Source organism: Eublepharis macularius, chromosome 11 (genome assembly GCF_028583425.1).
Source record: "Eublepharis macularius isolate TG4126 chromosome 11, MPM_Emac_v1.0, whole genome shotgun sequence".
Classification (NCBI taxonomy): Eukaryota; Metazoa; Chordata; class Lepidosauria; order Squamata; family Eublepharidae; genus Eublepharis; species Eublepharis macularius.
The window spans coordinates 23,845,457-23,870,453 of record NC_072800.1 but is presented as its reverse complement, the minus strand read 5'-3'; the positions used below and the strand labels follow the sequence as shown (position 1 = coordinate 23,870,453).

At 42.7% G+C, this 24,997-nt stretch overlaps 1 protein-coding gene across 1 annotated transcript in view; it reads left to right on the top strand.

Annotated features, from left to right (window-relative positions):
- Window positions 1–24,997, top strand: part of SUGCT (succinyl-CoA:glutarate-CoA transferase) — a 427,037-nt gene that overhangs the window by 344,517 nt on the left and 57,523 nt on the right. The window contains exon 13 of the mRNA XM_054990749.1: window positions 18,729–18,792. Coding sequence (XP_054846724.1) covers window positions 18,729–18,792 — 64 coding nt within the window. The remainder of the gene's footprint in view (window positions 1–18,728; window positions 18,793–24,997) is intronic.

The window sequence follows — 24,997 nt, the reverse complement described above, 5'->3', positions numbered from 1 at the left end:
GCCCCCAGTGATCCCTGCTGCATGCCGAAAAGATGGCAAAAAAACTGGCAGGATCCCTGGCCAAACTGGCCTGGATAAAATTGTTTCCTGACCCCAAAGTGGTGATCGGCATTACCCTGGGCATGTAAGAAGGGGCCACGAGAACTAAGAACTGATGTAATCCTTCCTGCCCTCCCTCTCATGATCTGTCTTGGTTCCCAGAATCAGCAGGGCTGTCAGATGGTCATCTAGCTTCTACTTAAAAACCTCCAAAGAAGGATACTTAGAGTTGCCTTTTTGCATGAATAGTGCAATGCACATAATTTTCTACATGTGTAGCTTTGCTATGCAAAAAGACACCCTCAAAATTGCAGCAGCCAGTACTGGAGCTGGAAAATGCATGCCTTGCTCTCTGAACACAGAATTGCAACTGTACGTAGTAGGATGATCATCTGTAGCACATGCTCCTTTTAGGGGTGGTCAGTGCATCAAAACTGAATGAACTTGTGTCTCTTCCACAGTATTGAATAAAGCCTCATGAAACTGAAGTGATAATGTTTCAGAGCCTAAGTTGCTCTTTTAGTGCAGCAACAGCAGCTGTAATGGAATAGCAATGGAGGAAATAAACAATTCTTAACTTTCAGTGTATAGTGGAAGCAAACCTGTTGTGTCTTTTTCATGGCCTCCATGTTATAATGTTATAATTAGAGATGGACATGAACCGAAATACAAACCAAAATTAATCACGAACCAGGCCGGTTTGTCATTTGTGAACCATGGTTCATCAGATCCCATTTCTGATGAACCACCATGAACTTTTAGGCAGTTCGTTTGGTTTGTTTTTTGGTTTGTCACTGCAGACAGCCTGATGCCAGTCAATCAGTTTCCTAGGCAACAGGGGATGGACTTCCTGCAGACCTTCTGCTGACCCAGGAGTAAACTTCTGCTGACCCAGAAGTGAACTTCTACTGACCTGGAAGTGATGGTTTTCTGACCCAGATGTGATGTTTTTACGAACCAAGCGAACTGGTTCGCGAACCAGGGGCAGGTTCATGGAAGTTCATGGTTCATGGTTCGTGAAATTTGACGAACCACAAACCACATGGTTCTTTTTTTTGCGGTTCGTGCCCATCTCTAGTTATAACAATTGCAAGAACAGAAATGCAAAACATAGGGTATAAGAAGGATTTTCTCACAAGCTTGGAACAGCCGAGATCAATGAGTTTTAAACTGAAAATCAAGGGACTATCCCAAAATTCTCTAATAAATAGCGTTTCTATCTATGGAGGAGGGGGAGGAGATTTTATGTTCTGTGTTGTGGAAATCTACACAGTCAGTAGGGGCGAGGGTTAAACAAACCTTCTTGCAAAAGCCCAATCTATTAAACTGAATATATTACAGAATAAGGGAACGTTTATGGATATTCTAGCTTTTTCTACTCTAGTTTATCCTACTTCTTTTTGTTATACCATTGTGTATCAAGCCAAATATTTCCTCTCTGCCTGTATGCTGAAAGACGTTAAATATCTGTAAGCTACAACTTTTCTCATGCTGAAACACACACACATGTTGTTTCCTCATAAATCAGTCCCTGAAATTTTATACAAATAGTATGGGAAGTTGCCATTTTGTCTTCGTCTGCCAACAGTGATTCCTCATTGAATCAGAATTTTTTTTAAAAAATTATAACCTTGAAAAACATCTTAGAAAGGATCAAACTGAACAAGACACTGAGAGAGATCCCTGCGTCTTGACCAAGTAGTTCTTGAGATCGCATTTCATGTTGAGCAGCACACATTTAATTCTTGTTCTCAGACAACAAATCCTAATATACCTGTAAAGAGATGGACGTGCTGGGACAGCAGTTCACTATTCTGCATATTGCTTAATCTGCTATAAACACTGCTTTTCATTGGGTCCAGCAAAATCAGGAGATCTGGATACCCCATATAGATACATGCCAAAAATACGGAAGAAGAGTTACTCGTCCAAGTTGGAAGAAGTATTAGACCTCAAAGAAACAAGAAGTCTTGACATAAATATGCAGGTTTATATTATTTGTAGATTAATAATGAGTGTAGAAGGTAAATGAAGAAGAATCAAAATTCCTTGGGGGGGGGAATCTAAAAAATGAAGATAATTTTACCACTCTTTCTGAAGCCATCAAGAGGAAAAGAGTGTGTGTTTTTAATTTTGTTTTCCTCTTTTCTGAAATATTTTTGCAGAAGTTATTTGGCATGTGAAGTCATTGTTGATATATTATTGGCTCTGTTTCATGAAGCATTAATTTTTAAAAATACCACAAATAATTCAAGAGCATATGCTCAGTTCATTTACATTGTGAAAAATTAAACACACAGTGTAGGAAGTTTAACCAGGCTCTTTTCTATAGCTAGGTTTTATAGAGAGAGGTCTAGTAACTGTAATAATAATGGGATTGAACACCCAAACACTCTGATTCAAACTGTCTTTAAATTGGCTAGATAATGTCCATAAAGCGGTGCTTTTTGGAGGACTTTCAGTACCCAATTCTCCCCGGCTAGAAGCATGTTCCAGAACTGCTCTTTGGCACAGATTGTAAGATTTACATTTGTGATGCCTTCTATCGGCAAATTATTAGTATTAGTATTAGTATTAGTATTAGTATTAGTATTAGTATTAGTATTAGTATTAGTATTAGTATTAGTATTAGTATTAGTATTAGTATTAGTATTAGTATTAGTATTAGTATTATTAAAGTATATGTCATCTTTCTACTTAGGGTCTCCAAGGTGGCAATCGTTAAAACATAAAAAAATTAAAACAACATTTTAAAATACTTTTAAACATTTAAAATAGTATAAAACAATTCAGTAAACATACAAACACATAACACAAAGTACAGAGAAGAGGGCTGATGACAATTATTAGGGTTATGGCAATCAAAACAAAAAAGTCTTTGCCCACTGGCAGAAGACAGCAATAGAGGGAGCAGAAAAATCTCCTGGGAGAGGGAGTTCCAAGGTTTTGGTGCCATGACTGAGAAGGCCCTTTCTTGAGTTGCCACCTGTCTAGCCTCGGATGGTAGGGGCACCTGAATCAGAGCCTCCGAAAATATCCATAGTGATGGGTAGGTTCATATGGGAGAAGCCAGTCCTTAAGGTATTCTGGCCTCAAGCCCTACAGGGCTTTAAAGGTCAACACCAACCCCTTGAATCAGGCCTGGAAGTGAACTGGGAGCCAGTGTAGATGGAACAAGTTGTCAAGTTCTGCCTTGGGCATTGCCCAGTGAGATGCCAGCCTGCCTGACTTTGGACTAAGGGTACCATCAGGGATTATGTGGGCTCCCACTCTGTGGAAGGAGGGAGGGTGTACCTCACCCTCGCACCTTCTCAATCCTCTTGCAGGCCTGCTCAACCTGACAGAGTCCCGGCTACCTTCCATGACAGCTGGCCCCTTCCCTCCTCCGGACGTGCTCTTCCTCTTCATCATCTTTCCTCTACTCCCTCTCCCTCTCCCTCTCCCTCTCCCTCTCCCTCTCCCTCTCCCTCTCCCTCTCCCTCTCCCTCTCCCTCTCCCTCTCCCTCTCCCCCCCCCAACTCCTCCACAACCCACCATGAGCTCTTGGCTGAGCCTGCTTTTATAGGGCTTCCCTCAGGCTCACTTCCTGATGTGCGCCAGCTGGGTATACTCTCAGGTGTTCCCATTCCGGCCTCTCCTGGCCCTTTTGTCTTTCCCTGCAGGGCGGGGCTGGGCATCACCCAGCTGGGGAGGCTCCCAGGTGTTCCTCCCCTCATTCCCAGTCCTCCTTGCCTTTCCGTCTTCTCTCGCAGGGTGGGGCTGGCTGGGCCTTTCCAGGTGATGCGCCTTGGCCATCTCTGCCTCTGCTCATGAGGTGCCACCCCGATAGGTGTCTGTGCTGCCTGCTCATTGGGGCTGGGCACGGCTGCACTTTCCTGGCTGGCCTCCCCCACTGGCTCTTCCCCCCCGCACTTGCTGCTGGCTGGAACTATGTTGCCTTCCCTGGGTCCTGTGGGCGCCCTGAGCCTGCCGTCAGGGTGCTGTTGCTGCTCAGGTAAGGGGGCTGTGACAAGTCCAGTGTGTCAGGACTGCTCAACCCCGGACACAAGTAACTGTGTTTCTCCAATGTTTCGTGCCCCTGTCCAAGGTTGTTCTATTCTAGGCCTCTAGATTCCCTTTGTAGCATGTCTAGTTCTGGGGCCAGGATAGCTCTGCAAAGGCATCTGCTGTGACTTTCTTGGTCAAATCTAGCAACTGTTCTCCTATAGTTCTAGCTATATTCTTGACAGTATGTACTATAGACATATCCTTTTAAAAATCTTATGGTGTAAATCAGTTGAGAAAAGAATATGTCTATAATACACCATTTTTGGTAGGTTGTAAGAACCTCCTATTTGTGAGAACTTTAAATGGGTATTAAATGACAGATATTTTCTTGGAGAAGGGGGGGTTAATGGGGTTTTATTGTGAGCTGTCTTGAGCCACAAGGGAATGAGGTATTGTGAATATTTTAATAAATAACTAAACTTGAAGAGGAAGGAATAATAACATTCGATTTATATACTGATCTTCAGGACAACTTAATGCCCACTCAGAGCAGTTTACAAAGTATGTTGTTATTATCCCCACAACAATCACCCTGTGAGGTGGGTGGGGCTGAGAGAGCTCTGAGAGAGATGTGACTGACCCAAGGTCACCTAGCTGGCTTCAAGTGGAGGAGTGGGGAATCAAACCCTGTCCTCCAGATTAGAGATGGGCACGAACAGAAAAAGAACCAGAACATGAAGTTCATTGCCATCCACAAACAGGGACTCATGAACAGCCATGAACATGGCCCTGTTCATGAACATGTTCATGGTTGGCTGTTCATGAGGGCCAGCAGGCTCTCCTCCAGCCATCATCCAAGTCAAGATCCCTACTGCACCACTCCCAGAAACCTGACCTGAGCAGGCAGCAGGAAAGGTACCAATAATAAATAATAGCTTGGCCCAGAGCCTAGCAGCAGCCCTGGAACTTGGAGGGGTAGATCCCTACCACACTACACACAAAGAAAATTCAATCTCCAATGCACTCTATCAAAATGCCAACAGCAGTTGTCTCTCCCTCTCAAAAGCCAGAGCTGGGAGCCCCCCTCCCCCCTGCTCTTTGTTCCCTTGTAACAAATTTGGAGCTCCACACTTGAAAGGAAGACCTGCCTATCAAGCTAAATTGGGCTTAGATTGGGGTTTCCAGGGCAACAGCAGGAGTTCAGACAGAGTTCAGACAATCTCTGCCTAAGTTGCCAAGGGAATTGATTGCAGGTGCCAGACTCTCCGGCCTGATGAACCGCAATGAACAAGGCTTGCAACGACCACCTGTTTGTTTAGAATGTGGCCTCGCGAACAGCTTGTTCGCGAACAACAGATTGGGCTGTTTGTGGCTTTTTTTTTTGTTCGTATTGCTGTTCGTACCCATCTCTACTCCAGATTAGAGTCCCACGTTCTTAACCACTACACCAAACTGGCTCTCTCTACCCCAAACTGGCTCTCTTGGACAACCAACCTGGTGCACAAGAGGCCGGATAGGGTTGAAGCTGACTCATTATACAATTTCAATCCAGGTACAGTTGTGATGCAGTTTTGAAGCTGGGCTCTCACTACATAGCAGATGGGAGACATGCCACAAAGGGAGTCTAGAGGCCTAGAACAGAACAACCTTGGAGAGGGGCATGAAACAGTCGAGTAACACAGATGTGTGGCCTTGTGTAGATTAGAAGAGCCATCCAACTCATACCAATATATATATAATGTATTAAGGTCCAGGTGCAGAGAGCATTTGAGAATAGCAGGAATGTCTCAGAGATAGAATTCAAGGACGGATGTATTGGTTGAGGACCAAAAGATGTTCATCCATATGAGAAACTTGTAAGCACTAATTTTGCATAGACTCTGTTACGATACGATGTAGGAAAAACAAACTAACAATTTTTATATCCTTTAGAAAGATGTTTCAAATATAGATAACCATTCTGGTGTTTGAAATTATAAGATAATTAGTTAGCCAAGAATGTGAGCCGTTTTAAAGAGAGATAGCCAGTTACTGTAAGGTTCTGAAACTGTATAATATGAGAAGTTGAACTGATCGTGAGCTTCTTCCTAGAAAGGATTCCTTGCCTGTGACCTACTTATCTTTGAGTAAGATACTTTCTTGGACTCATGTAATTGCTCTCCTATAATGATCTATGTAGTTGTTATAATGGATGGTATGATTTTCTGTTGAGTGAGCCAATATTAAGAATGCTGAATAATCATGTTTTATTAATAACAGCTTAGAATGGAACCAGAAATTCTGTAATAGTATTGCCTGCGTACCCAGTAACATTATCTGTGGTGTACCTCTTGCCAGGAGTTAAATGATTTGATATAGGAAAACTAACTAGATGCTTAAGGCTTCTTAGGTGCATGCCTGTACCTGGATCAGGCTTGAGCAGAGTCATCCAGATCAGTGTAAAGGTTTGGGAATTATCATTTTCTAAAACAGTTTTAACAATGCTATCTTAAAGTCCATGTTAAATCAGAATTCCCAAGACTCGTTGGGAGTAGTCAGGAAAGTTATGTCTGTTTCAAATCAATTTATAGCATAAACAGGAACAGTTCTAAGCAGGTCTACTCAGAAGTAAGTTCTCTGTCATTCAGTGGGGTTTACTCCCAGGAAGCTCCCTTTAGGATTGCAGCCAACATGTCCAGAGAGAAGGAAATAAGGAGGTAAACTTGGGTGTGTTTGTGGGAGGGGGAATAACATTCCATATGTAGCAGTTTAGGCTTTAACATTTATGCAGTTTTTTATAACTCCTGCTGAGGGAAGATGGGATACAACACTAGTGAAGAAAATTGTTCAAGACAGTTCAATAAAAGTATATGGGCTTTCAAATGTAAAATGTGTCATGCTGCGAAACACAGTTATAGATACAATGGCTAAGTTCCTGTGCTGTGGTCCCCATATGGGAGACAATAAAATGGGCAGATTATATGATGGCTGTTCAAGATCTCATGTTTATGAATTGTAAGGAGTTGAAAAGCTTTAAAATTTAACTGTTTATTTCTGTACTAGCAACAAAGCCCGTTGTTGGAAAAAACACAACGGGCTCTAGAAAGGGGAGGGCTGGCAGGCGGGCGTTCACTCCTCCTCCATGACTGATCCTGGCTGGATGAATGCAGGAGGGGCATTGCCACCTCCTTTGTGCCTGATCCCAGCTGAGTGCAGGGGGCGGCCATTGTTGGCTGCTCTGTATCTGATACCAGCCAGGTGAAGGGGGCGGGTATTGCCGTCTGCTCCGTGCTTGATCCTGGCCAGGTGAAAGGGGAGGCGTTGCCATCTGCTATGGGCCTAATCCCAGATGGATTTTCATAAAATGTTAGACTTTTCATAAAAGTCTAACATTTTAGACTTTTCAAGAATTGAAGCAATGGTTTCCTACATTTGAAGATTTTTTGTAGCAGAGCTTCATCAAAATTCTCATGGATGTATATGTATGGTTGAATGCGACTGAAGATGCTCAGTTTTCCTTTTTATTAAAAATGTATGTTAAAGTGCATTTTTAGTACACCGTGTGCATTCATATATGTATGTGTCTGAAGCCATGCTTTTCAAGGCACTATATATACTTCTTACATTTTTAGTCATAATATCAAATCAATATATCTAATTCTCAACATGGCCAAATCTTTGGATACTTACATCTGGAGACTGGAGCCATGAATAGGCAAGACAAATCCTTCTACAAACCTGAACAAAGTTCCACATTTGCAGAAAAATCTGAAATCTTTTAAAGAAATACATAGGTTTAGGAAACAAATGCTTTCAGTGGCCCTTGCTAGGCAACCACAATAATATTGTCAGCATTCAAGACTTGGTTTTTGTCAGTAAAAGGCAGGGAGAGGGGGAAGGTCCCTTTCCTGGACTGTTTGGCCAACAGGGCCTGGCAGCAACCACTGGGCAACTTGCTGTCATGTGAGTTGCATGACTTACTCAAGCCTTGCTGCTTGCTACTGTTCAACAACAGTTACCCCATAAAACCAGTGTGGTGTAGTGGTTAGAGTTTCAGCTTAGGATCTGGGGAAACCCACTGTGCCATGGAAGTTCACTGGGTGACGTAGGGCCAGCCACATGTTCTCAGCATAACAAATCTCATGGGTAGTTGTGAGGATTAAAAGGAGGAAAGGACAGTGATGTTTCCCTTACAGAGTTTCTCTTACTTCTTACTCTGCTCTGTTGGGTGCTTCACTCTGTCACTGTCTTTGTCTCAAAGTGAGGAGGAGCCCTTGACAATGGCCTGTTGTGCATGCGAAGCTTCCCAGGATTGTGTGTGACTTTTTTTGGTGGTATCTTGCCTAGACCTGTGTGCTCAGGCTTGATCTACAGCTTCTTTTTGCTACCTCTGTTTTGCTCATGAGAAAGTTAGGCCTTTTCTGCACCAGTGATTCACTCCTCCCTTTTGGGGTGTTCACTCCTCAACGATCACATTCGTTTTAGCCACTTACCTTTCTGCATGCCTCTTTTAATCCCGGCGTGGATGCTGTCTTTTTTTATTTGCATTGCCATGAAATAAAGTGGGGTATGTGATGAGATATGGATGTCATTGTTGGCATCACTGTCGGCATCACAGGTGCCATCTCATCACTACCCCTCTCCTTTTTAAATTTTCATGTATGCCCAATTGCATTATTACATGATAAAGTTACAATGTTATGATGTTATGACCAGAGGTGCCCAGCACTAAGGCATTAGCAGCAGGGCTTTTTTTCAGCAGGAACGCAGTGGAACGGAGTTCCGGAACCTCTTGAAAATGGTCACATGGCTGGTGGCCCCGCCCCCTGATCTCCAGACAGAGATCTCCAGACAGCGGTGCGGAGGGCAATCTAAACTCCCCTCTGTCTGGAGATCAGGGGGCGGGGCCACCAGCCATGTGACCATTTTCTCCTAGGGCAACCCACTGAGTTCCACCACCTCTTTTCCCAGAAAAAAACCCTGGTTAGCAGTAGGGGACCCCCCTCCAAAAAAAATAAATGAAAGCAAAAAGAAACCCAACATGGAGTGCATGCAATATTGGTGCAGAGTCACCCCAAACACAGAACTTTAAAACCAAAAAGCGTAGAAACCTAAAAGAGATCCATGTAACCATAACATACATTAACTGTCATTATATCATTTTGACAGACTTTTTTTGGTGAAGACAACTTAATGATGTTATGATATCATAACATCATCGTTATGGCATTGTGATGGTTTGCCCTCCTAGTGCTGGGGTTGGGGGAGAAGCAGGACAGAGGACAAAGGGGGGGAACAAAAGGAAAATTCTATGTGATTGAATAAGCTGACTCAAAACTACATTGAGAAAAGCATCAGGGAATAAGTGCAGGCAGAAAATCCAAAGAGAAATCCATTTAGAAAAGGGCTTCATATCTGTGAAGAGACCTCCCTCTTGCACCAGAAATCTGCAGCAGGTATGATCTGATCACACCACAGAGGGGCTGCCGCTCTCCTCCCGGTTTCATCCCTTTCTCTTCCCTAGTTTTTATCCTGCTCTTCCTCCAAGGAACTCAAGACAACACATGCAGTTCTTCCTTCCATGATGTATTCACAACAATCCTGTAAGGTTGGTTAGGCTGAGGGAACTGACTGGCCCAAAGTAAAACTCGACCTGCAGCTCCTCCATCATGCTGGAAAATGGTGTCGTTTTCCAGCATGCCCGTTTGGAGTCAGGGCCAAGCTACAAATGACGAATGACACTTGAACGGCAAGTGGATTGAGTGGAGGGCAAGTGAACAGGGAGAAATACACTTGCCGTTCAAGTGTCATTCGTCACTTGTAGCTTGGCCCTCAGTTTTTAATTAATCTGGCTTCAGCGCGATCCACAGCACCTCTGTTGTGCCAGTAAATGACATTTTTTGGTGTGATGGGGGTGATCAGGAGTGTACAAGAGGTAAGTATTTCACTTCCCCCAGGCCTGTGCCCCCCTCCCTAGTTTGGCCCTCAAGGACTCTAGCAACACTATCACCCAGAGAACTTCATGACATTGCACGGATTTGAACCCGATCTCCCGGATCCTATCACAGCTCTCTAACCACTACATCATAATGGCTTCCCTGATTCTGAGGGCATGAGGCTTGATATGAAAAGTTCAGAATATGTTTAATTTTGTCTTTATTTTAAAAAATTCACGTCACTTCTCCAATGACCTACTCAATGGCCCAACAAGTTAAAAAATGGTAACAATCTGATGGTAACAACCATAAAGATTATCTATCTTAAAATCTGCCATAATAAAGTGTAAAATGATATTAAGCTGTCCAAAATATTTTCCATTGAACTAGAAGCGGACTATTTTAAAAAAAACTTTAAAAGAGGAAATCCTTCAGTTAAAAGCCTGAGTAAAGAAAAAGGTTTGGTTTGGCACCCAGAAGATAGTGAATTAGGCACCAGATCTCAAACAGAAGTCTATGTTGCAAATGAAGTTGAAAACTGAAAAATAAATTGTTGTGTAGGCCCCAGAAACCTAATTAAAAGGATTCCATGTTTGGACCATTAGCAGAGTCTATCGTTTGGCATAGGAAGCGTGATTATAGGTGGTTGTGAGCTGGTTCAGTTGGCTGGTGTGTGTGCAGGAATGAAAGTAATAAATCATATATTTGTTTTATATTTAGAAAATAAATAAGAGTTCTTTATTATAGGAACTCCACACTCTGATAGGAAAGGAGGAGAGACAGATCCTAACTACTTATCTAGTCTAAGGATGGGTATGGATGCTAGGACGAGGCCTGCATTCATGGTGCTAAGATGAAGGTAGGAGAAGGACTGAGGTGTTGCCTGGAACAATGCCAGGAAGAGAAGAAGTGAGAGGAAGGAATTCAGGAGGAGGAAATCCTGAGAATAGCAATATACATATCAAAGGACAGTCAGAGCAATAAACAGTAAACAGAGTGCCCTGACCTCTCTATCTTTCTAACTCTGTGGTTTGTCTCCCTCTGAAACCTGAGGAAAGGGACAACGCTGAATCCTCCTCTTCCAACAAGAACTGGAAGTAGAATTACATGAAACAACTATGAATGACTGCCAAGGATAAATGTCAGCAGAATACACTGAAGTGTGTAAAGAGAATATTCATCTTACTAGATCTGTAGGGTTGCCAACTTCAGGCTGGAAAATTTCTAGAGATATTAGAGGTGGAGCCTGGGGAGGGCAGGGTTTGGAGAAGGGAGGGACCTCAGACGGGTGTAAAGTCCACCCTTCAAAGCAGCCATTTTCTCCAGGGGAACTGATCTCTACGGTCTAGATATTGGCTGTAATACTGTGAGATCCGCAGCCACCGCCTGGAGGCTCGCATATGTCTGCAATCAGAATCAGATTGATCCACAAGTTTCTACAGGGGATTGAGGCTGCCACAGAAAGGAAGAGCAGGTGAGCAAATGAGATGTGTGCACCGTACTGTGTACCTTATTGCTTCTGCTGCCCGTCCATCTGGCCTCTCTTTTTTCACATGTCCAGCATAGCAGCCCACTAACAGGGAATAATTTCTCAGAAGCAGGTGGAGCTTTAGGGAGGAAATGACCTCAGAAACCCTGGAGTATGTGCAGAATCTCAGTGGGCTGCTCATTGGATCCTACGCTGTGTTTCTGTAGCCTTAGAAACTGGGATTGCTTTATTCGCTTCCCATTTGCTGTCAGCGTAGTGAAGCAAAATGGGTACATTGAAGCTGTCACACTGGCTGCAGTGCATCATAAATGATATATAAGCAAACCACAGTGCTCACTTGACAAGTGAATGATGGATAGAGTACTTAAAGAAAAGGCACTTGGGAACATACTGCAGTGTGCAGCGTTGGAAAATGTATACTGATTATATACTTTACTGTAAAGTAAAGTAAAGTAAAGTAATTTACTTTACTGTAAATTAATTGTTGACCGTTTGTTTGGATGGGAAACAAATATCAAGCCAAATACTGCCTCTAGGGAATAGTCGCAAATAATTTGCAAAATTCAACTAACTAAATACGTCGTTTCATTGCTACTTTCTGTATTATAAAAGAAACAAAAGTGGATTGTGGTCAGATTTAGGGATGGCCCGTGGACTGCATCATCCTGTAAAATTACTTTGTCTGGATTAGACGAATCTGGACTTTCTGGGCAGCATTGTTTTCACCCCATGTTGAGAAAGTCACTTCTTCCGGCAGGAACAACCCCTTCTCCCAATCGTGAGTGAGTAGCCTCCTGCTATTCTCACTATTCACAGTGACACTAGGTTCTTCAAAGATAAGAACTCCAGCTGATTTTGGTGCTTGCAGAATCCTTCTTGGCAGAATGAATGAATGAGCTGCCCCCTAAGCAAATGTATTCTTATGGATACTGCCCATTTCTGGTTTAAGAATTGGAAACGTCTGATTAGTAAGTAACTGAGACGTGAGGTGATGCCCTTAGGATACATAGCGTGAGTATGAATTCTCTTGTGAAAGAGAATTGCTTACTTGAGCCCTTTGGTTCACAGTACTACCTCCAGATGTTTGTGGGCTCAGGTGATGGAGCATCAGGGAGCTCCCTGTCCTTTTCCAATCATATCTACATTTTTGTTGGTATCTCATCAGGACCTCTTGCTTAGTAAGAAGTTTGGGAGATGGTAATTATGAAACAGAGATTAAAAGAAAAACTTCCAAGCATCTTCTTTTACCTGCTTTGTGGGATCCCCTCTAAATTGATATCAATGTACTGTCTTTAACCTGACCTTTGATTTGTCTCAGTGGTTTTTTTTTATTTTTAGGGTTACCAATCTCCAAGTAGAGCTTGGAGATCTCCCAGAGTTAAAAATGATTTCCAGATTACAGAGATCAATTCCCCTGGACAAAAAGGTTGCTTAGGGGGATGTACTCTATGGCATTATGATGACATCACTCTCCTCCTTCCCAGGCTCTACCTCCAAATCTCTAGGGATTTCTCAACCTGGAGTTGGTAACGCTAGCTTTGTTCCTAGCCCCACAGTTTTATCTTCTGGCACTGGTCTGTTTGGATGTGCTACAGAAGGACATCAGAAGAACCATACAGGATCAGAACAGCTGTCCACCTAATTTTGCATCCTATTTTACACAGAGGCCGAAAAACTGCCTTGAAGGGCCAAAATGTGTTTCTTATATTTATAATGCTCCTAGCATGGTTGCATGTATTGCCTCTCTGTACATATTGTGGCATGCTTCTATCCGGATAACATGGACTAATCGGAAAGGAATATTTTATTTACAAGATTTTGTTAAATACGGGGGCTTGGAATACTGCTGCAAGTCATGGATTGGGTGGTTCATAATTCCAGAAAGTTTTCTTCCTCACCTTGCTAATGTAGCAGATGTCAATAATAAAACATTGTACTTTGGGGTTTTTTTTTCTAATCGGAAATGTCAGGGAGGGCATTTTAAATCAGAACAGTTGTAGAAATCATGAAGATAGAAAATAAAGCAAAGAAAAATTATATTGCTATTCCTGCTATGTCAGATCCAAAAAAACTGGTTCTGGCTGACAGGAAGAGACAGAAATATGTCATCTAAAATAACAGCTGTGCAGAGGGACCCTTATTTGTAATTCAGTTTTCTAACACAGAGTAACCAGCCCCACGAGCACAGAAATGGACCTTCAGATTTGGATACTACTCCTTCATATTATGAATGATGTTTTAAATAGTCTCTTTTGTATGTTTTACATGTAAATATATCCAGGCTGAACTGGGAGACAATTTGGCTCCCCACCAGCCTACTTAAAGTTCAGGGTTCATGGAACGCATAAATTTTACAGCAACTTTGAGAAGTAGCAACTTGATTTCCATTTAGCCCATCCCAACTGTGGCACACAGCAAACAGCCTTGCATATAAAAACTAGTGTGACCCAAATACACGTACTTGTTATACTAATGTGCAAAATGAGAAGTTGTTTAGAATTCATGGGAGCAGCAGGGATTCTCCTCTGTCAGTGATGATTACCATACTTTGAGGGCCCACTTCATATATTACCAAGGTGGTAGAGGAGACTCATCAAAACCCCTCCTGGTGCTCTAAGTCTATATCTGCATTAATGTTCAGGGGCTCTGGTCTTACGGGAAGCCGTGGCTACAGTGCTATTTCTCATAGCAGCATATCTCACCACATTAGAAATAACGTAATCAGGCAAGGCCTGTTCTACACATTGCAACCGTACCATGTTCTGGTTCGTGACTTGATATCTGACAAGAGTACTTACTGTGTTGATTGTTGCAAACCATGAGGTACATTGTATGGTGTAAAGCCAGTGTAATGTAGTGGTTAGAGTGTCAGACTAGGAACTGATATATTTCTCCCTCCTCTCTCTTAGCGTTTCCATATCCTATAAGCCATTGATAACTATCTAAAGGAAGTTGTAGAAGCCATTGTTTTGAACAGTAAGATACAGAGATAATAGATACACAGAAGATAGATACATAGATAGTCTCCAGTCTTTCAGACTGTTTAGGAACAAAAACTATGTGGCCAACAAAATTTTGTTCTTTGTTTTCAATGAGCGTAATGCAAATGTTCAAATTGCCATGGGCCAAAAAAGATCATATAAATCATACAAGTCTTGAGGCAGATTCCTGAAGGGGCACACTACTAACTCAGCATGGCAAATGCACAAGGTAATTCTCATAAACAAATAAATATATTGTGTGAAAACAGAAATCCCCTCAAAATAACTTTTATAGTGACTGTTCCACAGTTTCCAGGTGTCAGGTGTCAGAATTAGAGATGGGCACGATCCGCATTATGATCGAAAAAACCCACGATAATGGCGATCGTGCGATTGTGACCCGGCGGATCGTGATCGTCCATGGCCAACGATCCAGTGATTGGGAGAGGCCTGGATTGGGGCGATCGGGCTCGGTTCAGGGATCCAGACACTCAGGTGCCAGCAGTCTATTCCCCTGGCAACGGAGCCAGGGGAATGCCTGAGCTCTGTTTGCCCTCCTTCTGTAGCCCTGGAAACCCGAATGGAAGCCCAGCTTTCCTTGATCAGCAGGGCTTCCTTCCAACCACGGAGCTGCAAAGCAGTTACAAGTTGGGAGAAGACACCCAGGGGAGGGAGGGGGAAGGGGGTGTTCTGTAGCCATGGGCACTCCAATCTCATCCCTGCAAACCCTGATAGGCAGCTCTGATGGCCGCCGCCACCATCCACCTTCCCACATAGCTGGGAATACCAGCGTGCCCCACTTTGGCCTCCATGATCCACGATCCAGTTCGGGAATGGGAGATGATCGGTGTGGATCGTTAATTCGGGATCGTCGCTGGACCCAATCCACGACCAGCTGGATCGTTAATTTTTTTTTTTGGATCGTGCCCATCTCTAGTCAGAATGTTTCGACCACTGAGCAGGTCTGTTGCTTTGACTTCAGATGTTCGTGGAAGGAGTATTTGAACAATAAATGCTGATAAGCAGAGCAAATTCCCTAAAGAAAGATGCCTTGAATGTTTATCTTGAAATATATTGGATTTAAAGGAAACTAAGAGCCAAGCTACAAGTGACGCCTGACACAGGTTGGACACTTGTCAGCTTCCCTCAAGTTTTGATGGGAAATGTAGGCGTCCTGGTTTTACAGCTTGGCTCTCCATTACAGCTGCAAGACCAGGATGCCTACATTTCCCATCAAAACTTGAGGGAAGCTGACAAGTGTCCAACCTGTGTCAGGCGTCACTTGTGGCTTGGCTCTACATAACAGTTCTTTTAAACATGTTTTTGTAGCTGTTTAGTTTTCTAGCTTTTCTGCTTTCCAGTGTTACTGAGGAATTCTAAAATCAGTCTATGAAGAAGTGGTTGTTCAATATTTATGATACCTATTATTAAAGAAACAATGAGGAATTTTATAACTGAGCTGATTTTGGACAAAAGGGAGCATGTTACATGGACCAATAAACTTTGCAGTAGCTATGAAAAAGTGTTAAAGTCTTGCCAGTTAATCTAGTAGCTGTCAAGAAGAAATAGTGCATGGTTTCCCAATCTAGGAAATAATTTAGCAAGCCATAATGAGAAGCTGTTTACAATAGCTTAAGTAAATTGGCAAATGCAACAATAAAAAAGATACAATTGTACTGTATTTTATTTTATACCAATATCTCACCTAGATTTGTTCTGATAACAACTTGTACATAAACTGATAGTTTCACAAGGGAATCTGGAGATTGAATTTATCTGTATATGGTTTCAGATTTTATATGAAGGATGAGAAATTTCATTCTCCGGAAGTTTTAAATTATTGTATTCCATGTTCACAGTATACAAATATTGCATTATTGATTCTTGATATTCCCTACAGAGATAATATGATGGTTTGAGAAATGAGAAAAAGGAAAGAACTTGGCATATGGGGAAAAGAAATCATCATTTTTATCTTTGTTTAAGTGTGGGGTTTTGTTAAAAGAGAAGTTTTGGTTACTTGGCAATGGGTAAGGAAAACCTGTGCTTTTGACATGCACCAGCGAGTCAAACAGAACCCTAACCCTAGCCCACATACTGTTCAGAGAGGGTCCCCCCACCCCATGAGCCACAACTAAACCTCAACCTTAAATCTCTTGGGATTTCCTAAATAGGAAGAAAAATAGGTCCAATTCAGGTTCAAGGTTAGGCAACTAAGATTTTTTATGTTTGGCTTGCGTTCTGGCTCCCAGAAAAGTAGGCTAGGGTTCACATTTGATTTCTTTATCCAACATGCACAGTTGGTACCCATACAAGTCCTCCTAATAATTTTAACAACATATTCAGTAGCCCAGATCCAATACACAAGTGGAAAGTGCTTCTGCTGATGAATGCAAGCTTACAAATTTTCCCACCAAGCTTTGTATGTCCTTAAAAGTTATTCCTGAAGGTTGGAGCCCCTCTGGAGTGATGTTCAATGCAATAGAAGAAGCTGCAGCTAGCAGGGGCTGATCAGATAATCCATTCCTCTGGGAACAGTACTGGTGGCAGGGGAAAAAAACTGGTTCAGAAAGGCCTTTTTGACCTTGGCTGTTGTGAAGCAGGGCCAGCGCCACCGTTGAGGCGATGAGGCAGGGGCTGCGGGCGCTGTGGGGCCAGAGCGGGCACTGGAGGGGGTGCTGGGGGCAGAGGCGTGTGCCCCTTTCAACGCTGCCATCCTAAGCAGAGTTATATCTTTCTATAGCCATTGAAGTCAATGTGCTTAGAAGGCTGTAACTTTGCTTAGTGTGGCACTATAAATGGTAACTTTTCACTGTCAGTTTTCTTCCTTTTATAAAGTGATTTTTGGTGCAGAGTGGTAAGCTGCAGTACTGCAGCCCAAGCTCTGCTCATGACCTGAGTTCGATCGTGGCGGAAGCCGGATTCAGGTAGCCAGCTCAAAGTTGACTCAGCCTTCCATCCTTCCGTGGTTGAGAAAATGAGTACCCAGTTTCCTGGGGGTAAAGTGTAGATGACTGGGGAAGGCAATGGCAAACCACCCCGTAAAAAGTCTGCCAAGAAAACGTCAAGATGCAATGTTCCCCCTATGGGTCAGTAATGACTTGGTGCTTGCACAGGGGACTACCTTTTTTACCTTTTTTTAAAAAACTGCCTTAAAAGGAATGAGATAGAACATTTGTATGGTTATGAACTTTGATACCAGTGATGTTTAGCAATACAACACAACATGCCAAATGCCAGTGCAAAGAGGCAACTTCAGGGGAAGGCCTCCACCTCCATGCCCTTTTCTTGGTCCTTCATAGCAACCGATTGGCTGCTGTGTGAGACAGGATGCTGGGCTAGATGGACCACTGGTCTGATCCAGCAGGGATCTTCTTACTTTCTTAACAATATGAGTATATGCCATTTGGGGACACTGTTTTGTCTGGTTGCACTTAAACGGGATGATTGATTTGTAGACTGTAATAATTTGCTCTAATGTTGTTTTCTTGCAGGAAAGAAGAGGGATTTTTTTTAAAAAAGCAAGATCTGTGTATTATATTAAATATTTCTATCACCTCCCACCTAATTAAAGGCATAATAAAATTGTTAAAGCATTGCAAAACTGATAGGATGAGGCTTAGACCTCCCTTAATTTCCCCCCCAGAAGTATATAAGAATACAATCCAGCAGGGCTTTTTTTCAGCTGGAACGCGGTGGAATGGAGTTCTGGAACCTCTTGAAAATGGTCACATGGCTGGTGGCCCCGCCCCCTGATCTCCAGACAGAGGGGAGTTTAGATTGCCCTCCGCGCTGCCAAGTGGCGTGGAGGGCAATCTAAACTCCCCTCTGTCTGGAGATCAGGGGGCGGGGCCACCGGCCATGTGACCATTTTCGCCGAGGGCAATTTAAACTTTAAAACACTCCCCCCTTGTTCCAGCTGAACCAAAGTGACGTCATTGTGAGGTCCTGAGTTCCACCACTGAGTTCCACCACCTCTTTTCCCGGAAAAAAGCCCTGCAGTCCAGGGCACAGTTTATTCAACCCATATTGTTTGCTGAGAAAAATGTGGCATGAACAGTATAAGAATCTTTCCATCATTTTCATGGATATGTCATGTGTAATCTGGTATTAGTGACAAAATGGTTAAACCCACCAGCAGTAACAATAAAATACAGAATGACTCTCTAACTTCCTGTCCCCCGTGCACAACCCTAATGCATCCTGCTCTTCTAGCACGGAGGTCCCGGACTTTACTTAATCCATTTCTGCAACAGGTTTAATGCTTTCCAAAAGCCACTGGTGCTTATGTTATTATATTTTTTGTTATTTTTTAAGGTTCTGCACAATGAACTTATCATGGAAATGGATCATGCAACTGCAGGCAAGATAGCTGTCCCAGGTAGGCATATATATTTCTTTTCCTCAAGATTTTATGTTGTAATGAAGTCAGCTTCAGAGAGTATTGCCCTGATTCAATGAGGGGATGGGGCATTTATGGAAGCGGAATGGCGGGAGCACATGACACAAGGGTCTGGACCTGCCTTCCCTTGAAAACAGGGGATCAGCGCTCTTATGCATTTATTATGGGTGTGCATACCTGCATGATGCAGAACATGCATACATATACTGCGGTATGAGAGGTGATGATGGGAAAGTGGTTTTGTGACACAAACTGTGGGGGTCACACTAATTGGAACTGTATTTGGAAAGCCAATGCATATGTTAGAACCCTCCCAGTGACTGGCTGCCATCTAGAGGCAGGCCCATGTTCTGCAGTCCCTTTTGTCTCCAAAGAATCATTCACAGCCCAATCTTAGGCAGAGTTTTAAGTCTATTGGACTTAATTCCATTGGGCTGCAAGTGCGTCCCCAGGTAGATCACATTTATTGTCTAGTCTCCTTTTCATACCAGTGCAGGATACTCTTCTTCTTTGGAGGCCAAGTCTTCCCCTTTCTGAAGAGGAGGGAGTCCTTCCAGGTTGACTTCTGGCCTTTATGAATGACTCCCTTTGACAAAGTAAGGGAACCCTTATCTGGGAAGAAAATCTGAGCATAGGTTTGATGAAATGGTCGCTCTTTATTTTTACAAATGTTTCTGTTAAAGCATCTATGATGGCAATCCTCGAACCATTTATTCCACAGTAGTCCTTTTGAAGTTAATTGCTTACCCTGGAGTCAGTTGGTCTAACTGGGGGGGAAAGCAGTGTGTGTGCACATCTGTGTTTGTTTTAGGCTTACCTTAAGCCTTACATAAACGGTGCCCTTATGTGTTTGAAGGAAATGGCAAAATATAACTGGGTAACAGAGAGATGGTATTTACATGGAGAAAGCAGTGGGGGTTGGTAGGCTGAAAATGCCGTTTTTACATTGTTGCTTCATCTCAAGATGACTTAAAGAGATACAGAAAAGAGGCATGAAATGAGGGGCAGAATGAGGAAACAATGGCTTAGATGCAGATAGAGTTTCCCTTCTTCTACTAGCTTTGGTGTAATCAAGTTAAATGCTCAACTAACTTCATCATACGAAACCCTAGTAGGCAGGGGTCATTTTGTAGAAAAAGAGCTGGAGGAACTCATCAGCATAACTCATTAGCATATGCCACACCCCTTGCCATCACCAGAAGTGTGTCATTAGCATAACTGATTTGCATATGCCACACCCCCTGACATCACCTATCCTGGCTGTTTTGGACCCAATCCTGGCCATTCAGGGCCAAAATTGGGTCCAAAATGGCAAAAGGGGGCTGAAAATGGCTGAAAAGGCCCAAAATGTCAGGATCGGGCCGCTGCTGAGCAGGAGAGTGATCCACCACCCATCAGAGGCCCGATCTGGGTCGTTTCAGCCCCAATCCAGGCTGAAATGGGCCTAAAATGGCCGAGAGTCAGGTGGGCGGGGCCACCTGACATGTGACCTCTGGGGAACTTCCGGAACTGCGTTCTTGCGTGTTCCCCCTTGAAATGAGCCCTGCTAGTAGGTAAGTAGGAGGAAAGAAAGGGAGCCTGAGATAGAGCCCTGGGTTCAACTACAGTGGTCTGAAATGGAATTCTGATAAGAAAAACTATTTTAAAAAAAATCAAATGTTGTGCTTTAAAGGATGTGCTGCTGAGCTGTGTGTGTGTTTGGAAGAAAATGAAATTCATCATAAATATGCTTCTATTAATTCTCTGTATACAAACTGAAGTCTTCCTTTCTCGTTGGCTACCTTGATTTAGCAGATTACTACTAAAGCATAATTATATTTATCAGATAACAATTGGATAGAGTAGAGGCAAATCGTCCTCTTAAATACCTACACTCCTTTTAGGAGAACAGGTAGGATCATATGTCTGCTGGTCCTGAGCTGTTTCAAGAAATTTTGGATCTGTGGCTTTAACATGTCTCCAAGGATTCTACAAAGAGGACACACATAAAAATCTTCTGCTTCTACTTCCTGTATAATGTGCAAATGATATGCATGTCATCACCAATGGTGATGTGCATGAGTTACAAATATATATGAATTCTCACTGTTGAAAGCAGAAAGTTGGACAAGTTAAAGTCTGATGCAGGAAGGCAATTTCCTATGATCTTCTGTGTCAATTAATTAGAGATGAAATGTATCAAAGGCAGGCTGGCTACTCAGTACAAAGTGAGGCTGTGGGAAGCACTGACGCATCCATTAAGAATCCTTTATAATGTTCACCATCACTCCCTTACACTCGGCTGCCCAGTATCACGTGCAGTGGAGTATTGGAGAGGTGACAGCATATCAGCTATTTTATTAATGTAAATACTGACAGATAGTGTGCTTAGTCCATTCAAACTCTAGGGGGAAATGTAATGCATTTTTTCTACTGCTCAAAACTTATCAAATGCTTCTCTAGTTTCTCCTGCCTCTGCTTGTACTTCTTCTATGCCTATAACTAACATATCATGTTGAGTGCAGTTGGTCGTAGGACTGTATCTACAGTCACCAGGTCACCCCTGGCAACCAGCAGGAAACTTGCCTTTCATGGGAGCCCTTGCTGTTGCTATCATGATGTCACTAGTGACAGTGGTGACAATGTCGCTGGCAATGTGTTGATGTCACTCCCTAGGTGCCTGGAAGTGATGCCAGCATATTGCCAGAGACACTCTGGTATTTCACAAAAACTCTATGGTGTTACCATAGTATCTTTGCAGGGTGCTAGAGCATCCCTTGTCACTTTCAATTTAAACCATGCTAATCTTATCACATACAGTTCTAGCTGGATGCTTAGGGCCGGATTAGACAATATATTTGACATGAGTCAGGTGCTGCATGTGTACCGGTTGCAACATGTAGAGCCTAAACAGTGGAGCAAACAGCCCTCTAGTGGCTCCTCCACCCAAGCCACATTCCCAAACCAAATCAGATTCCCATGTGCTTGGGAACATTCGTTCCTCAACAATATGTATAACTGCAAATTAGGCTGGAGGAACCCTGACTCAGCTCATGTCAAACGTATTGTCTAGTTTGATCCTTAATGTGTATTCAGCAGAAGACTGCTGGTTTAGATATAGTTGATTGAAATCCTAGATACTTCCTGATTAGGTTGCTTACAAAGATTAAGAATAAAATTTAATAACTTTGCTAAGCATCCAAATATGCTTGCAAGACAGCAGGGTTAGACACATTACACACAATAGCGCCAAAAGGTATGCTTCTAAAAAAAAAACACGAAATAGATAAAAGAACTGGACATAAGTTAAATTGGTTTAGATAGTTACAGGTGCAAAGTTTATTACAATCTAAACATATTAAATAGGCTTTAGAATGTCTTCTAACGGGGTTTGAATCAGTCCTGAAGGAAATTGAGGGAAATACAAAAGGAGCCGTTTCTAAACTTTAAACTTCATACTCAGTGGTTACACAAAAAAGAGTCTTACATCGGAAGTAATGGGAAATAGATCCTGAAGGCCGATGGACAGATCAGGATTGGGAACATATATGGTCTAGTGATAATAATAGATCAAAAATTGTTTCCATAAAGTTTCAAGGTTATAAAATGATTACGCACTGGTACTATACCCCTAGGAAGTTAAAAAGGATGGGTGCTGCCATATCAGCTAAGTGTTGGAAAAAATGTGAGGAGACAGCAGATTTTTTACATTGTTGGTGGTCCTGTTTGAAAGTTCAACAGTTCTGGAAACAAATCGCTTATCAGATTAAAGTTATCTCAGGACTTACCTTTTCGACCGGAAATTTTCCTTTTAGAGGCTTGGCATCCGTTGACTCACATAGAGAAGGATAAAAAGGAATTAGTGCCGTTATTGCTGGCAGTGGCGAGACTCACTTTGGTGACTTGTTGGAAAGATACAAAGATTCCAACTATACAGGAAGGGGGACAAAAGTTGTTGGAACATTTTATTGTGGGAAAAATATCTCAACAAACCTTCATATTTAATTCAGCAGTTTATCAACGGAGGTTTATAGCATTGTGGTCCCCTACTGTCTCTTTCTTGAAAGAGCAGGAAATACTTCTGAGAAATCCCAATTACTATGGTTTGATTTTTTTCTAGGAAGAGGTGGGAGGTGAAGGAGGGGGAAGAAGGTTTCTTATTGATATCTATGTTTGTCTTTCCTGTTTTCATCATTGTTATTGTAATTTGTTGTAAGGAAGCATATCTTTAAATTTAAAAAAAAATGATATGCTTGCAAGACCTTAGCTATTAGCTCAGATATAGCGACAGGTAAATAAGCTATACATTTTTACCACGTGCTAGGATCTATTAAAACAGCTCATTTCTTGAGCAAATGATCTCCCATGAAAAGCTAGAGGAGCTCTGGCAGGAAAAAAAACCCTGGGCAACCCTGGAAAATTCCTTATTCTTGTGCCAGTAGAAAAGCTGGTACATTTTGACCCCGAAAGGAGATTATGGGGGGATCTTGGCTTTGGGATGGGCAGAAGGCCATGTGGGATGGGAACCTGCAGGGAAACTAAAGCAATAATATTCTGTTAATTTCAGGCTTAGAGTGCAGGAATAAAGCAAGGTTAGGCGGAATCAGGTGAGTAATGTGATGGGAGGAGGCTGTTGGAGATAGTTAAGACAAGGTAAAAGGGGAGGTTTGCAGGCAGGACAGTGAGTGGTGGTGGTGGTGTTTGTTTGTTTGTTTATTATTTCAACCTACAATTCTACACTCAGTTAGGGCCCTCAGGGTGCTAAACAGATTAAAAAGGCATTAAAAAGTAACTTTCAAAAGAGAGGTGATGTGCGTTTTGAGATAATCTGTGAATAGGAATCCCAGCAGCCTGCCATTGGCATGCAGTCTCCCCTTTGTTTACCTGCCAGTGACCCGCGGGATGTTTTGGGCTGCCTGGAGATCGCTCGCCATTGGCAGGCACTCCGGGAACACAGGCAGTACACACGCTCCTACTGGACATGACAACATCATTTCTGGAAGTGACATCGTCATGCCGGCCTCAGAACAGCTCTCCCACTTCATTTTGGCCAATTTGAAAATTGGCCCAATGCAGAAGAAATATCACCATGCAAGACACACAAATGGAAGACACAAAGTAAGTGCCAGCCCCACCCCACCCCGCACCAGTCGGGTATAGGGACCTGGCAACCCTATCTGTGAAGTATGGCTTTGGCGAACTATTCAAATAGTTTAAACTGGGTCAAGTGCAAGGCAGGAAAACCTTTCTGTGGGAAGTGCTGGTAGAACAGATTTTTCTTTCTTTTCTTTTATTTACATTATTTATAGTCCATCTTTCCTGGTGAGACTCAAGGTGGATTACATCGTGTAAGTCAATATGAACTGTGGCTGAAACATCCCATAAACGATGCAATAGGTTACAGCAACAGTCAGTTCTCAGTAGTATAGTCTGCAGTCCCTATCTCTTTTCCAAAGTATCTCTTTGAACCATTTCAACACAGTACAGCCTTCCTACATGCGTAAAAAAAAGCCCTCCTGAATAATTCAGTTTTGCATTGTTAGCAGAAAGCCAGGAGAGTAGGAGTCCTCCTAACCTCATCAGGCAGGCCATTCCATAAGGAGGGGGGCATAACAGAGAACGCACATGTGTGGACAATAGTTGATTTTGTCCATTTACAAGGATGCATGTAGAGAAGGCCCAGTTCAGATGAGTGAAACTGACATAGAGAAGTATAGGGAGAGAGGTGATCTCATAGATATGAGGGACCAAGACCACGAAGGGCTTTGCTAATACCTTGAACTAAGCCCTGTTACTGATGGGTAGCCAATTGGAGTGATTGTAGAATGGGAGTAATATGTATGCTCTGCCTAGCTCCTGATGATAACCATCTGCAGCATTCGGCACTAACTGAAGTCTTGGAGTTGACTTTGAGGGGAGACCAATGTAAAGTGCATTACAGTAGTCTAGTCTCAATGTTACCGTTGTGAGGATCCAGGTGGCCAGATCATCCATGAGAAAGTTGATGGCTAGACTGAATAAGGAGAAGGTCTTTTTTCAATTCACTTGCTTCTCTAGCAGCAATGCTGGTTTTAGTATAACCCCTAGGCACTTTATCAAGTCAGCAAGGGTAAACTGAACTCCACTGAAAGTGGGGGAAACATTGTCCTTCAGGATCTCTGCCTGCCCAACCAGTATCACTTCCATCTTGTCTAGGTTCCATTTC